Source organism: Natrix helvetica (genome assembly GCF_964273705.1).
Source record: "Natrix helvetica genome assembly, chromosome: 5".
Taxonomy (NCBI): Eukaryota; Metazoa; Chordata; class Lepidosauria; order Squamata; family Natricidae; genus Natrix; species Natrix helvetica.
In genome coordinates, this window is record NC_138551.1 from 42,206,247 (window position 1) to 42,222,321 (window position 16,075).

A 16,075-nucleotide genomic window follows, 5' to 3' on the forward strand; every position below is an offset into this window, starting at 1 on the left:
CTCTCTCAGTCCAACTTACTCACAGAATTGTGTGGAAAACAGAAGACAGGAATATTAGATATGTTCACCACCTTTGGCTGGTGATCGATCTATCTATCATCTATCTATCTATCTATCTATCTATCTATCTATCTATCTATCTATCTATCTATCTATCTATCTATCTATCTATCATCTATCTATCTATCTATCATCTATCTATCTATCTATCTATCTATCATCTATCTATCTATCTATCTATCTATCTATCTATCTATCTATCATCTATCATCATCTATCATCATCATTATCTTCAGTAAAAGATATCCTAAATTTGTGATTTAAATACTCATAGAATATTTAAATATTACAGAATTATAGTTTTTTGCCTCCTGGCAAAGACTGTTTTGTTCCCTTCCTTTAATATCAAACCACCATGTTAATAAACAACCAGCTTTTTTAAAAAAAATACAGTAATTAAAATTGATTTCTAAAAAGTGAAATATAAATAGAAAATCCCTATAGTATCCAGTTTTTACTCCTTTCATCTAATTCTTGCCCCTCTTCATATACTCCTTTTATCTATATAAGATCTAGACTGGACTGGGATGGTTTAGCCCATTCATTGTGCAGATGTTCCTGTATACAATGCCAGCTTCTTGATTGTGCCTTACAGTATATAGTGTTTCTGTTTGCATCTGATACCTTGCTACTATATGTTAAAATTGTTTCTGAAGCTCTCTACATAACTTGCATCTCAGGTCCTGTCTGGTTTGGTATACTGCTTCTATGTAACTGGTACTTAGTGCCTGTTCTTGTGCTTCTGTGATCAGCGCCTTTGTTGTCTTTAGTTCAGCCCTTTCCAGCCACTGGTAGAATTACCCAATGTCTGTCACCTCAGCTATTTGTCTATAGCAGGTCTGTTAAACTCGCTGGCCACACCCACAGCGAGTTTAGAAAAGGAGGAAAAAGTCCTACTACGTCAGGTGATGCCGCCGTGACGATGTGAGTTTGACAGCCCTGGTCTATAGTATATCCTATGCAGGGTCTTATTTTACTATGGCACTTCCTCTCCTTGATCTTCCTCCCATGTTTGCTGCTGTCTCATTTTCCCAGCAGCTGATCTTTGGGTGCCATCTTAGTGATGTTCTACTGGATGCTGAGTTTCATCCAGGGCAGTGGTTTTGACATTCACCAGACTCCACTGCTCTTTTTCCAGATGGTGTACACTCCCTGGGTATTGGACTTGGGAGTGGAAACATTGTGAAGAGCTTCTGGGTATTCACATCAGCAGTCTCCATATCCTCCTTTGGCCAATTTACTATATTGGCAGGACATGCATGTAGATGGCGTGGATCTTATTCTTTCCAGTAAGCTGGCTCTTTAAGACCTGTCTAACCCTTTGGTGGTATTTGGATGCTGCTATCTTCCTTGCCTCCTCATTGTGGTTCCCAAGAGACTGGAGGATACTAAAGTACTTGGAGCTAGTCTCTATGTTTGCTATGTGATCACTGACAGTTCCATCTCATCAGTCTGAATTATACGACTGCAATTAGAACTGGAAATCTGATAAGAAGTCCTAACCTTTTTTGCAGTGGTCATTAGCAGGAAATTGGCAAAAAATGCCAGCAAGCAGAAAAATACATAAAAATACATAATCAATTTCATTCACGTGGAATACTGTAACCTGTTCTAAAGGTCATAATCATTTGATGGGTGGAGGTGCTTTACAGGCTGAAATCTTATCCTTACTGTTCACACCTTTTTGTATTTCCATCAATAATCTCTCACCAAGTTGCTTTTAATATAGCCTCTAATCTCATTTTCCAGAGATGCAGGCATTTATTCTCCTTAATCGTGTATCTCAAGGATTACAGTAGTAAATTGTATACTAGTTTATTGGTTTGAGTTATGGTGATAACAGAAATTGTTGAGGGAGTCTTTTAGCACTGATGGTACTTCTCCACTGAACTTTGGTAAACAATCTCAAGTGTTGACTATAGTTACTTTATCCGTGATCTTATGCCTATTAGATTTATGCACTATAATGGAGGGAAGTGGCAGAGAAGTCTGGACTGTAACATATAGTTGAGCAGCTTCCTCCTTACTATATTGAAATACTGGGTAACTATCCATTTCTCAGTTAGTGTGGGTGGATGGATGGATGGATGGATGGATGGATGGATGGATGGATGGATGGATATTTTGTATATCCATGGTTCCCTTATATTTCATATATCCTCTCCCATTAGATCTACTGTTGCACTAGCATTCAATCAATTCCAGGTTATATAATACCATACCATAACTATGACTGCATGTTTCCTACTATAACTATTAATTATTATTTGTGAACTTTCTGCAATTATCCAATATGTAGTTACTATTCCTTCCATCACTTAATTACATTTTCAATTGTTTAATAGTAATAGCAAAACAATAAAAAATACTATTAAAGGTGTTGAAGACTGGTAATACTGAACATTATATATAGAGAAAAACCAGAAAAAGCAGTTTTCAAATAAATTAAAATGAAGTTTCTATGCAAATGGTTGAATGTCAAAAAACATTGGCATTCAGTGAGCAAAACCATTTTTCACAGACATAACTTGTTATATATGCATGAAATAATTGATGACTTGACTCTTCCTTTACACTGAATCCAAGGGACACATTTTTTGTATTAATGAAAAGTGGGGTAAATGTGCCACTAAACTTTGTTAGAAAATTAATATATTTTTGTATATAACAGAAATTGTAAAATTATCTCTTAATTTAAATAAAATTAACCAAATTGATTCCAAAATTATTCATAATTACATATAAATGGGCTCATATCAATGTAATGACTCTTTTGAGCTAATATCAATGTAATAAAACCTTTGAAAGAACTGGACTAAAGATTCTGGTCATCACTGAATTAAATTCTCAGCTTATTCTTGCTCGTTAATATTTAATACAAGGCCCCAACTGACAATCTAATATAAAAGTCAAATTGCTGTTTGGCTTATTAGTTTGTGAAAGCACTTCAGATTAAAGAAGCAAAAGATATCCATATTATTCTTGGATTCATGTGGAATTTGCAGCAACTGGTCAGGATTATTACTGCCAAGGAATGTGTATCAGATTTCTTCTGGCAATATCTAAACTAGTCTTTCAAGTTTGGTTAGCAATATTTATTGGAATGCAGGTGAGTTGTTGATTTTCAAAAATATATAGCAACAAACCCAATGCTGATATATTTGTGCTGTTTGCAATGAAAATGGATGGAAAGGTTGCTGGAAGCATGTTGTTCTTGTAATGATGGTGGTATGTATCAATAGCTACAGCCCTTTTATCAATTTGAGAAATGATTCTCCCAATGTGGAATCCCATGAATACGTTAGTTATGGCAACTAAACTGGTTCTCATAATCATAACAACAACTAAAGTAAGGTGAAAGGGCTCAATATCTGGTGATTTCACCCAGTTTTCTGACTTGCCACTGCTGCTTTTTTTTTTACTTGCCATTCTAGCTTTTAATTCCTGAAATGAAATGGTACATAACTGGGAATTTTCTGACTGCACCTACATTTTCTTATGCTGACAAAGAGATTATTCTTACTTCAAAAATTATAACTTCCTTGGAAAACAGTGTCTTGCCCATATGGAAATATAAAGCATTTGCTGTGTGAATAAACTGTAGCAATGGCTTTATTTTTTAAAAAAATTCCTTGCTGGTATTGCAAATTTCTTATAATGCAAAATGAAATTGTTTGAACTCTACAGTAGCACCATTACTAAAAGTTCTAAGGAGCCTATACTGTTACCCTTGGACATAAATCATAAAAGAAACAAAAAGTTATGAATATAATTATCCACAGATACCTACTAGTTTCTGTCTGGAAATCCCGAAAGCCATCAAATATTGAACGAGCTGGTCTACGTCTTTTTGGTGCTTAATAGGAACAGAATTTAATAAACGTATTAATAATAAAATCTTATCATATAGCCACATTGTGGATTTGTGGCATATACCTATAGTAAAGGATGTATACAAATTCCAGGACACCAATAATGCATCATACTAGTTTCATACATGAATTCATTAATTCTCATGTTTCCAGTTTATGTATGCCTATCTTGATGTACTATATATTTGAATACAAAATATATGCAGGTTGCTATTCTATGTCAATGCTTTTAAAGCAGTTTACAGACTCAAAATAAATTAAATTTGCCCCTCCCCCCACTCAAAAAGTATAACATCAGAAAGGCTGGAGCAGCTATATCCATTGGCATAATACAATGGCAAGCCAAAAGTAAAATTAAAGGGCAATTAAAATAAACCAACTGTTACAACTGAATCAAAAGTCTGCAATGTGCAGGCCACATAAATATAAGGAAGGTACTAAGAACTGCTGATTTATGATGTAATTATAACTTACAGAACATATTATCTGACCTATGATTGCTTGTTCTCTTCTATCCCCTCATCTTGTGCTATATAAAGCAATCCTGCTTAAATTTCTCAGTGAAATACTATTATCTTTGAGTCACAGAACATAAGGGTTAGGAGGAGAAATCTTGGACATAATTTATTCTGTCAGTGGAAGAGTGCACTTCTACAGTTGTTGCCGCAGGAACACACCAGAGCTTGAAAACAAATCTTGGGACTGTTTCACTATCCATTTTATCAATGGCAGAAATTATTTATATTAATAGCATTATAACATACTTACTAATGCATAATTACCCTAGAAAAACAGTCAGCATCATAGAAAAAATAGGTACTTGATAGCCATATAAAAGTTGAAAGAAAATCTATTATAACTTTCTCGGATTTGGTCACAGAAATATTTCTTCATTTCAATCCACTTGCCCTTGTAGTTATGAACAGGTTTTACATTCTAAATATATGTACAGTATTCCTAAATGGATCACTAGCCATTTAATTTTATACCTGTCGATTCAGAAATAAGCCTCATTAATGCTACTGAAATTTTATAGTATATATTCAAAGGATTGAGACCCATTAACATAGGAAGATATTTGGCTCTCTTAAACTGCACAAAAATGATTCAGCTGATGCTATCTATTTAGACTTTTCAAAACTCCCTAATAAAGTAGAATACTGAGTAAACTCAGATGTTCTCAGGGCCCAGAAACTGCTCCAAAATATGAAATAGTTGGACTAAATAGTCAATTTTCAAGTTGGACAAATATTCAGTGGGATTCCATAGGGATAAGGATCTGGTGGAGTATTTTTACATAAAAGTTAGCAATGAACAGGAAGGTAGCCAAGTTTTCTTATAACATTAAGTGATCAGGTTGGTGAAAACAATAGGCTCATGAAGAGCTTCAAGTGAATCTTTACACTTGTTTAATATTTTAATGTGGCTCAAAATGAGAAAGTACAAAAGGTGCATTCTGTATCCCTATGGGCTGGAATTGATGTTGGAAAGATGAGAGGTAGTTGCAACTGGGGACTGAAGGAGGATTGCTTGTAATAGCAGTGCCAAACCTCTGACCTTGGATTTGGTTAGTATGTTGGTCGTTGCAGATGTTATTGAAAGTTAATGATTTACCACTGGGTGTGAAGTTTCCAAGAGCTGACCTAATTAATTTACGAGCCTCGAGACAAAGTTTAAAAACTTTAAAAAACCCATTCATTTATTAGGACTAACATCTTGGCACGGATGTCTGTGGAGCCGAAACTAAATCCCACTTAATGGCATCTGAACTTTACCCCTGTGTCCCCTCCCTTTTGCATGAAGTCATCAATCACATTCTCCAATAGGACGTTATGGCAGGGTTCTGGACATGCACATTCACATCCCAGTTACAGAAATATGAGACTTTTTACTCTGGCCAAAAGTATGCATGGCATTTTCCCCCCTTCTCAAGTTGATAGTAGTCATGGAAACGCTTTAGATGTTGACACTGGGTGTCCTTATTTGTATCTCAACTGTAATGATTTGAATGAGGGGGAAATCAGTTGGACTGTTACAGGATAAAGGGAATTATCAGTAGCAAACATATGTTCTTATAGTGCCATTGTGAATCCAGGTGCCATGTAGTTGGGAAGAGCTCCCCAGGCATCAAGAAGAGTTTATATTGGAAAAATCCCTATTTTGTCACTGTGGCCAACTAATGAACAGAATTTATGACAGTTTGAGATTAGAACCCATTTTTACACAAAGAATATCATTTCTTTAATCTGAGACTCATCATGAGGCAATTAAGTGACTGCCTGAAGATTCCGTTAAGGCCTAATTGTTTGATATAGAAGATAGGACTTTTTAAACAAACAAAAAATCCTATCTGTGTACTTAAGAGTGATGATGGTGGAGGAAATATGTATAAGCAACAACCGATGGTGAGCATGAGTGAATGAGGCATAATGAATTTGTGATACTTTTGAAAAGCACTCCTGAAAAGAATAAACCAAAGATAGGTGGCTCTTTCCTGCTCACTCTGGTGGAAAGATGCCAGCAAAGAAAATACTTTTTATTCACATGCTTCCTGTATTAATAGAGCACTGCATGTGTCACAGATGGTACATATCAGGAGATATATGTTCAAAAGAAATATAATTATAAAATCCATTCTATTTCGTGTCTGACTGCATGAAGGTATAACCTATTGCTTTGTTGGTTCATAATATAGTGTAGCATAATCAAAAATATGTTTAAAAAAATAAATCCAAGACCCACTTTATGATAAACATGAATACTCCCAAATTTTCCAGAATGAATTACCATACTTTCAGGACACACATTGTTATTTACAAATCCAGAGAAAAATCTATTGTACATAACTAAACAGAAATATATAACTTCTTGAACAGAATCTTATTAGGAATTACTACTACAGTGTTATTAATACTCATCTACCTCAATTTCTTATTTACAAAATAAAAGCAGTAACAATAATGAACTAATAAAAATAATGTCAGACTATTTTAGTGGGTATTAAAAAAAGTTGCCTGATATGCATATTTTTCAGTACTATAAGATCTCATCATCTCCATTGTAAGGACAATGTAGAATTTCTGTTCATTCTTTGAAAACCAAATGTAAACATAAAAAAGAAGCTTACCACCAAATAAGGGTTCGGGTTCTACCAGAATTTCTTGTTTTTGAGGAATAGGTGCCCTCACTTCATCTCTACGAAGACAAAAAGCACATAATAGCTTGAAAATTTATTACTTGAGTAAGAGAAAAATCTGTTCTTTATACCTATATTGAAACCATGCAATGGTGTTCAAACTATTACCAGGAACAAGAAAAGAATGTATGGAAATTGCTCGTGATTACACAGAAGGAAAAAGTGCTCAAATGCCTGGACCTAGTTTTTACCATTTTATGTCAGGAACAAGACAAAATTCCTGATATTTTTGCACAGTTTCATTTAAATAAATATTTAATAAAAAGGTAAGGGATGAATCAACTTGGCTACGATTACTTGCAAAATATTAAAACTAGTTCTTAAATTAAACCAGTATAAACCAGTATTCACCAGAAAGCACATAAACTAGCAGTAATTCCAAATGCCTCTTTGTTAATGAGCAGCAAACAATTGTTAGGAATTCCAGTGGTGTCAGCTTCATTTCTACAGTTCTCAACTAAAACAATTTTTCAATGCTTTTAGACTAGGTGTATGGGGGCGTGATGCTCAATGGTTTAAGACACTGAAAAGCTGAGAGACTGGTTTCAAGATCCGAGCACCGCATGACAGGATGAACTCCCATTACTTCCCCCAGCTATTTGGACACCGCTGGCACCCTTGGCTAAGAAATGGAGATTAGCTCTGTCCCCTAGAGTCAGACATTACTAGAAAGGGAAAACCTTTGCACTTTACCTTTAGACTGGTTGCGACAGCATTTTGTATCTAACTATTTGCAGGTGTTATGCAGTTGAATATTGTTTAATAGACCAAATGAGGGAAGAGAAATTTTATGGAAACAAAATAATCCCCCAAAATGAGAAAAGGTATGAATTCCAGATCGAAGTGTAGATACTGGGCAAATGGAATATTGGAATGTTATTATACAAAATACAGAAGAACTACAATCAACTGCAATGACATTGAAAGTGCAGTTTCAAGATTGGCATTCGTGCAAAGGGAAACATTGCCAATGTTTCAAGATAGGTATGAAAAAGATAAAATCATAAATAAGACAAGCGCAAAATAGCAAGAAAAAAGAGGAAATTTATATAGAATGCAATTCCCTAAGTAAGTTTTCGATTTGTACTTTACCAGAAATTCCATAAAAAAATATTTGAATAAGAAAATATTAAACAAACTATTTAGTAATCCATGCCTTATTTTGAAGCCTCCCTCCCCCAAAAAATGTCCCAATACAATCTATTTCCTGTAAGAATTTGTGAAACTGAAGCTTTAGCACTTTTTCCAAAACTTTCTCAAGAGAAGGAAACATTATATCACATAACTGGAACAAGAAATGGTCATTTTAGAAGGAGACATACTACTGCTTCCTTCAAGACTAAAGGCATCAATCTTGTCTGCAGTAAAGTATCATCTACCTCTCAGATCCATCCACACATATCCCACTCAGCTACATAAATCAGTCAAGTGAGGAATAGCAGTATTTATGCTGCAGGTTTATTTTGTCCTTTTTTATTTTATTTTTTTATTTTTTATTTTCAAAACAAACACAACACATCTTTCTTTACATACTGTAGAAAGTGTATCAGTTGGTTACAAAAAGGCTTACGTGCATCTCTTCCACAGTCAACAAACATAATTCATATTAACTCAAGTATTTTAACTCAGATATTTATGCATGTTACCATCATACCTCCATTTTCATTTGACTGTAATTGTTTAAACGTCCTTCATCATAAAATATACCAAGATTTAATACATAACCACATACTGGCATTTCATTTACTATTTCTAAAATCCTCCAATAACACTGAATCCTTATGTCCTATTTTAGCTAAACATCCATATTATTTAATAACAAAGTTTTCTAATCCTTCTTTCCAAATCACTGTTTACAATTTACATCCAATTTCCTTTTGTTGTACCTATACCTGTATATACGTTATCATTATCCCTCCTTTATTTAACTATATCCTGTATCATAACATTTCCCCCCTAATAATCAAGACATAACTGTATCTAACTTAGTTCTTTTTTATTAACCTTTATATATAATCCAAAAGGATTTCTAATCTCACTTTCATGGGTACCATTCAATATTCATATCCCATTTTTGCTTATCATAACACTACACATTGTATAATTATTATCTATATTATCTATAAATTATTTATTTAACTATATCTATTGTCACTAAATTTCACTAAGTTTAATTAGTTTTAAATTATACTCTTCCATCTATCAACCTGTATCTTTCCAGTAGCAAAACAGTCTCATATCTTCTGCCATTTGAGGTGTCAGTCCTCTAATTATCTCCTTAATCAACTTTGTATGGACTCCTCTTAGCAACTCCTTGCTTATAAAATCTCTCATGTAATTTTGATGCCCTTCTTCTGTTTCCTTAATCATCTTATCTTTGATTGTTGGTAGTGTTATCAATGATATTGCTAATAAAATTTCTCTCTCTAAATCCATAAATTCTTTTATTTTTTCTTCTTCTGTATCTTGCCATCTGGGGTAGATTTCCCCTCCATTTAATTCATCTTTCAGTATTCCACTCTTTCCATTTTCAGAGACAAACCAATCACCATAAATATCAGCAATTTTAATTTCTTTATATTCATTTTCCTCTTCGATTTTTAGGATTTTAACCGCCACTTTTTCCACTTGATAAACATCTTCAACTTCATCATATTTTGCCGTTAGATGCACTAAGTCTTCCAACGTCTTCTCTTATCCTCTCATGTGTGTTTAATAATTTCTGTTTCTGAGAATATCTTTTGCAGAGTTAAAACTTCTTTCTGCTGTTGAAATTGTGCCATTATCTCCAGCTAACAAACACTGCTGCTATAGCTTAGAAGGTTTTAACAAGATTAAGCATAGATTCACAATAACGTTTCATTTTCACCTTTCTCTGATTAAAGATATACTTTAATCTGTATGCTTTTCTTATCACTATCTATAAACAAGCAGTGAGACCTTGAAGTTCCAAGCCAGGATAATCAGTGAGAAAAATAAGTGTTTCATTTCCAATACACAAACCTCCAGCCTCCGAGTAGCAGTGTTATTGTTGGAATGTTGCAATTTTCTTTGTTTCTTTTTGTATCTTTTTTGCATTTCAAGTTAAAAAAAAGTCAGATTCTTGAATGAGTTAGAAGAACACCCACAGTAATGAAAGAGGAGAATTTTAGTCCATAGGTTACAAAGAATAGTAAAAGAAAAAAAATAGAAAACTTAATCCATTCGTTTTAAAAGGCTTGCATAAATTCCATCCATGAAGATAGCATTTAAAAAGTAAGATAACCCACTGTCCAAAACCATTCCAAATTTAATTCCATCCTTATTTCTTCTGTTCTCCAATTTAAATTAATTTTAAGTTTTTTATAGGCAGTCTTTTTTAAAACGATAAAAATTCCTCACCAGCTGGAAACACTTTCTCTTTCCATATCCTTCCGTTTTGGAGCCGCCCCGACTTCATCAGCCTAATGGCTGGATTTTTTGTTGCCGGCTTGAAGAACTTCTCTTGGATCAATCAGGGACTTTGTGATGTCCCTGAGATCAGCAAGATGTATTCTTCCTGTTCACCATCTCTGCGGGACGGCTTAGGTCCGTTTGGACCACCCAGCGGCAAAAGTATCGACTGCGATCTCAGAGCATTGAGATTGCACGTCGTCTTGTTGCGACATTGGCTCCTCCTCCAGGTTTATTTGTTCTTTAGTTTCTGGAAATTCAAAAGAATCCAGACAAACTAGAAAGAATAATAGAATAATTATATTGTTCTCTGTTAATTTTGTTAATTGGTATTGTTAATAAAAGTTTTACAAAGGATCTGTGCTTTAAAAGTTTTGGTGATTAAATAGATACCCAGAGCAACAATAGAATAGAAGCAGCTGCATAAGAAAAACTAGGAATGTAAAAGCAAAAATATCTGAAATATACGTACAAATTTCAAAGATAATTTAATTATCCTCTTTACAACACTACGTACTCTGTATGTGGTCGTAGATTTGATACACTTGCAGAACTAGTGCTGGGTTCTTCAGCAATTCCTCCACCATCAAGGAACATAGTGACAGCCATTTCTAGATTATTGTTGCACGCTTCAAGCATATGTTTACCTGCACTTTCACTGGCACCTATGACAGAATGAAAACTGCATTAAGTTTTAACAAAAGCTTTAAAAGAAAGAAGAAAAATAGATTAATTTAATAAAGTGAATATAGTGTATTTTTTACAATAGACTATTTTTATGTATTAAACATCAACATAATCCAGTCATGTAAATACTTTATTCTGTTTTGTTGCTTTTGTATTCCTAATGATTTCTGGAGAGATCCTACAATAATATTGAGGTGGTTTGGCTATCTTTTTCTGGAAAGTTACTATCGCCTCTCACACATCCTTTGCTAATTACAGAGAATTCAATGGAGCATTCCTATGAAATTTAGTGCAAGGCGAACAATCTAATCCTTTCAACCTGGAAACACTTCTGCACTCCCAACATGACTGCAGGAGTAGTTACAGATCTTTTGTTGAAATGGAGTACTCTGGAGTATATGCATTTCTCATATTATTTGATCTCTGAAGTAACCAGAAACACACAAGAAGTTTGAGGAGTTTCCATCTGCTTCAAAGTTTGACAAGGCTTAAACTCCATACCATATTCTTAAAGAATGAAAAAAACAGATCTCACTACAATTAAGCAATCAGTAATAACTATAGGCAATAGCTTGGGGAAAAAGTGTTAAAACCGTTGACTATAATTCTACTTCCCTTTGATCCAACTACCAAAAAGAACGGTAGACTATATGGTACCCTTTAGTTGTGGACTACCCGTCTCATAATCACTTGCCATGAACCATGCTGGCTTTGACTGATGGGAACTGTAGTATAAAACACCTGGAAAACTTTGCATTTTTCTGTTTTTTGTTTAAGAAAGCTTTTTTCTTACATTTGGCTTTCCTTCTTTTTCAACAAAATATCACCAGAATAATTAGAAATTATTGGAAAACAATATACAAGGACCTTTACAGTTATATTAAATTATATCTGAAAGATTAAGTGTTTAACTTAATGTTCTTTCCTTTGGCACAAACTACTGCAGTTAAAAATCTTCATCAATGATTTGGATGAGGGAATAAATGGGGAACTCATCAAATTTGCAGATGACACCAAGATGGCAGGAATAGCCAACACTCCAGAAGATAGGCTTAAGATACAGAAGGATCTTGACAAACTTGAACATTGGGCACTATCTAATAAAATGAAATTCAATGGTGAAAAGAGTAAGGTTCTACATTTAGGCAACAAAAACGGAATGCACAGGTACAGTATAGGTGATACCTTACTCAGTAGTAGTAACTGCAGCAGCTGCCAAAAAAGCCAACACAGTTCTAGGCTGCATCAACAAAAGGATAGAATCAAGATCACGTGAAGTGTTAATACCACTTTATAATGCAGAAAAGATGTGGAGACTCTAGAAAGAGTGCAGAGAAGAGCAACAAAGATGATTAGGGGACTGGAGACTAAAACATATGAAGAACGGTTGCAGGAACTGGGTATGTTTAGCTTAAGAGAAAGAAGGACTAGGGGAGACATGATAGCAGTGTTCCAATATCTCAGGGGTTGCCACAAAGAAGAGGGAGTCAAACTATTCTCCAAGGCACCTGAGGGTAGAACAAGAAGCAATGGGTGGAAACTAATCAAGGAGAGAAGCAACTTAGAACTGAGGAGAAACTTCCTGACAGTTAGAACAATTAATCAGTGGAACAGCTTGCCTCCAGAAGTTGTGAATGCCCCAACACTGGAAGTGTTTAAGAAGATGTTGGATAGCCATAAACGGTATACTATAGGGTTTCCTACCTAGGCAGGGGGTTGGACTAGAAGACCTCCAAGTTCCCTTCCAACTCTACTATTGTATTATTGTATTAAACTTAGTGCAGTGCATTTTTCTCAGAAATAAAAGGATAATAATAGTACATAGAAAAAAAAATTAAACCAGAACTGAGTTGAATGCAACAGAAACAAAATAAAATGAAAGCTTCTAAAAATTTATGGGAATATGTTTTACAGCATCAATAAAACTGTCCATATACAGGTAGTTGGCTTACAACAGTTCATTTAGTGACTGTTTAAAGTTACAATAGCACTAAAAAAAATAAGTTATGATCGTTTTTCACACTTACAACCATTACAGCATCCCCATGGTCACGTGATCAAAATTCAGAGGTTTGGCAACTGACTCATATTTATGACAGTTGCAGTGTCTGATCCCCTTCTGATAAGCAAATCAATGGAGAAGCCAGATTCACTTAACTGTGTTACTAACTTAACAACTGCAGTGATTAACTTAACAATTGTGGCAAGAAAGATTGTAAAATGGGGCAAAATTCACTTAACAAATGTCTCACGTAATAACAGAAATTTTGGACTCAATTGTGGTCGTAAATCAAGGACTACCTGTAATCTTCACAGAGCACTCCTATGCATGCTAATTCAATAATAGATCCTACCAAGCCTAATGGAATTTACTCTCAACTAAGTATAGATATCATTTCAGCTTTCAATTAGTTCAGAAAGGCTTAAATGAATGGCACTTTCTATATTCACTAATAATACTTTGAATAGGAAAAATTAGAAGTTATTTATTTATATCAAAATAATTTTGAAAACTAAGAGCAGGATCAGTACATATTTTCTTACATAATGTATAATTAATGTTAATGAAATTCAATGCTTTTATATTTATTTTATTTTATTTATTTCCCACCTTTATTATTTTTACAAATAACTCAACACACAACACACAAAATACTCCTTCATCCTCCTTCATCCTATTTTCCCTATGACAACACTGATTACTAGTTCTCCAGCATTTCACCAAATAATATTTTCTATTCCAACAAAGATATTAGGCACTGGATCTAGAAATTCTGCATGTGTTCTAATCCTAAACCAAGCTCCTTTTGAAATCTGCTGACTGAAGCGTTTGAGCATCATTTACACTCAAGAATTCAGTCAAGAAAATGTTTCTGGCAAGCGTCATACTGCATTTTTAATAAATTGAATAGGCTTTTAAAAAGATTAGGTATCTCCCTGGAGCATTTGTCCATGATGGGCTTGTAATCCTTACTGGATGAAGCCTCTTTTTTCAGAGGCACCACCTTTTGATTAAAGAGCAAACAAGAAAGGACAGTCATTCTGCTTTTAATTCTAGAATGGATTAGACATTTGGCATGGATCAGTTGCTGTTCGAAACAGAATATTAGATATTATTGATCCTTCTTCATCCTTCAAGACTGTTTTCTAATAATATTCATACTTTGGGCCCTTCATATAGTCAGAACGGAGGTTAAATACCCCGGGAGTATTTTACTTTTACAATACTAACGCCCAAGGCCAGAACGTTCCCACCGGCCCTTTAAAATGAAATTTGGCTCGGCTTATTTATTACCTCCACTGATCACTATTTTTTCAGACTTTACACTGACATTACAGATACCAAGGAAAGGCGGACGACGATCTTTTTTCGTCTCGCGCACTTTGATAATGAAATAGGTTGATATTTCGAGGGACGGAACAAGCATCTGTTTCCTCGTCCACCATAAACGCAGCCAGCAAATCACAAGCCTGGCTCTTCCTGGAAAATGTCACACTGCGGTCCCCGAAGGGAAGGAGAGCGCTGGTTTTGTTTTCCCCCCGCCTTCTCCACAAAAGAATCTCCGTACAATTCCTCTCAAGGGTTCCCTCCTCGGAGCTCTCTCTCTCTCTCGGTTCGCTTCATTGCGTTTCTTTTTCGGTGGCACCTGGGCTTCTTCTCCCCCCACCCACGCGCCGGCCTACCGGAGCCTCTTTCCCCTTTATCTCCCGCCAACTCCCTTGAAGGCAACCTTTCGGACCCGGCGCCACCTGCCCCCTTCCCCCATTTAGCTGCACCGGACTCAAACCACTTAAACCTATTCCGTGCTTTCGCGCGCCTCACCCGTGATGGCGGTGAATTGCTGAATTAACCCTTTCATCACTGAGGCGGCAGCAGAGCCCCCGGGCGCCGCCATCTTGCCGCCTCTCTCACCGAACAACACTCGCCACCTGCCGGTCCTAGTGCGCAGGCGCAGATTTACCGCGCCCCAATTCCCTTGCGCGCTTTCAATTTCAATATCAAACGTAATGAAGAGCATGACGTAAAAGGAAAAGGCGTGTCGTCTTTCTCGAAATGGTATCGGAGACTTCAAATGCTGTCCTCTAGTGGCCGGAGGGATTCCGTTCTAGCGCTTGACAACAGTCTCACGCCTGCTCTCAAAATTTTGCAGTTCTTCCCCTTGTCCCAAAGGGATTTCCCCCTTACCTTATGGGGCAGTCGCTACAAATGCAATAAACCTAAACCGAAGAAACCCAAGTATGTAGCGCCGGGGTCTTCCCAACTGCGTCATTCCGTTTGATGGCGAGAGTTTAACTGGAGCGCAACTAGGAGAACTTACTCAAGTGAAGCTACCTACCTAGAATTCTAATGTGTAGTTTGCCATTAGGAAAAGGGAGAATATCAGGTTTATCAATAACTATTTGATACAACTGGACCAACTGAACCAACAACTACTACAAAAACAGGAGGAATTAAGCATATAGCTTACTATTAGTGTAAAAGTGAATTAGCTGCTGGAGAGCATTTAACACCTCCAGTCTATGGGAGAACCAAAGCACTTAACTTCAGATTAAATATTTGACATACTACTCCATCAATTACATCTTCTAGACCAGGAGTGTCAAATTCAAGGCCTCGGGGCTGAATCCAATCCTTGGAGTACTTGGATCTAGCCCCCAGGGCTGCCGGGCTCCCCAGCTCGTTTTTGGCTGCCACAGTCTCCTGCAACCCCTCCGCAAGTGAAAATGGAGCTTGGGAGCCCATTTTCACTGGAAGAGTGCTCAAGCCACCACTGGTGTAAACATGAGTGACATTGAGCTGGCCATGCCCACCCTGGCCACGCCCTCC

The 16,075-nt window shown here is 35.9% G+C and overlaps 1 protein-coding gene across 1 annotated transcript in view; it reads right to left on the reverse strand.

Moving 5' to 3' along the window:
• The window catches only part of UBXN7 (UBX domain protein 7), a 30,127-nt gene extending 14,928 nt beyond the window's left edge, over nt 1-15,199 (reverse strand). Inside the window, exons 1-4 of the mRNA XM_081955367.1 lie at nt 15,071-15,199; nt 11,078-11,225; nt 7,060-7,127; nt 3,851-3,916 (exon numbers count right to left, since the gene is read on the reverse strand). Coding sequence (XP_081811493.1) covers nt 3,851-3,916; nt 7,060-7,127; nt 11,078-11,225; nt 15,071-15,143 — 355 coding nt within the window. The 5' untranslated portion in view covers nt 15,144-15,199. The remainder of the gene's footprint in view (nt 1-3,850; nt 3,917-7,059; nt 7,128-11,077; nt 11,226-15,070) is intronic.
• Nucleotides 15,200-16,075: the final 876 nt, after the last annotated feature.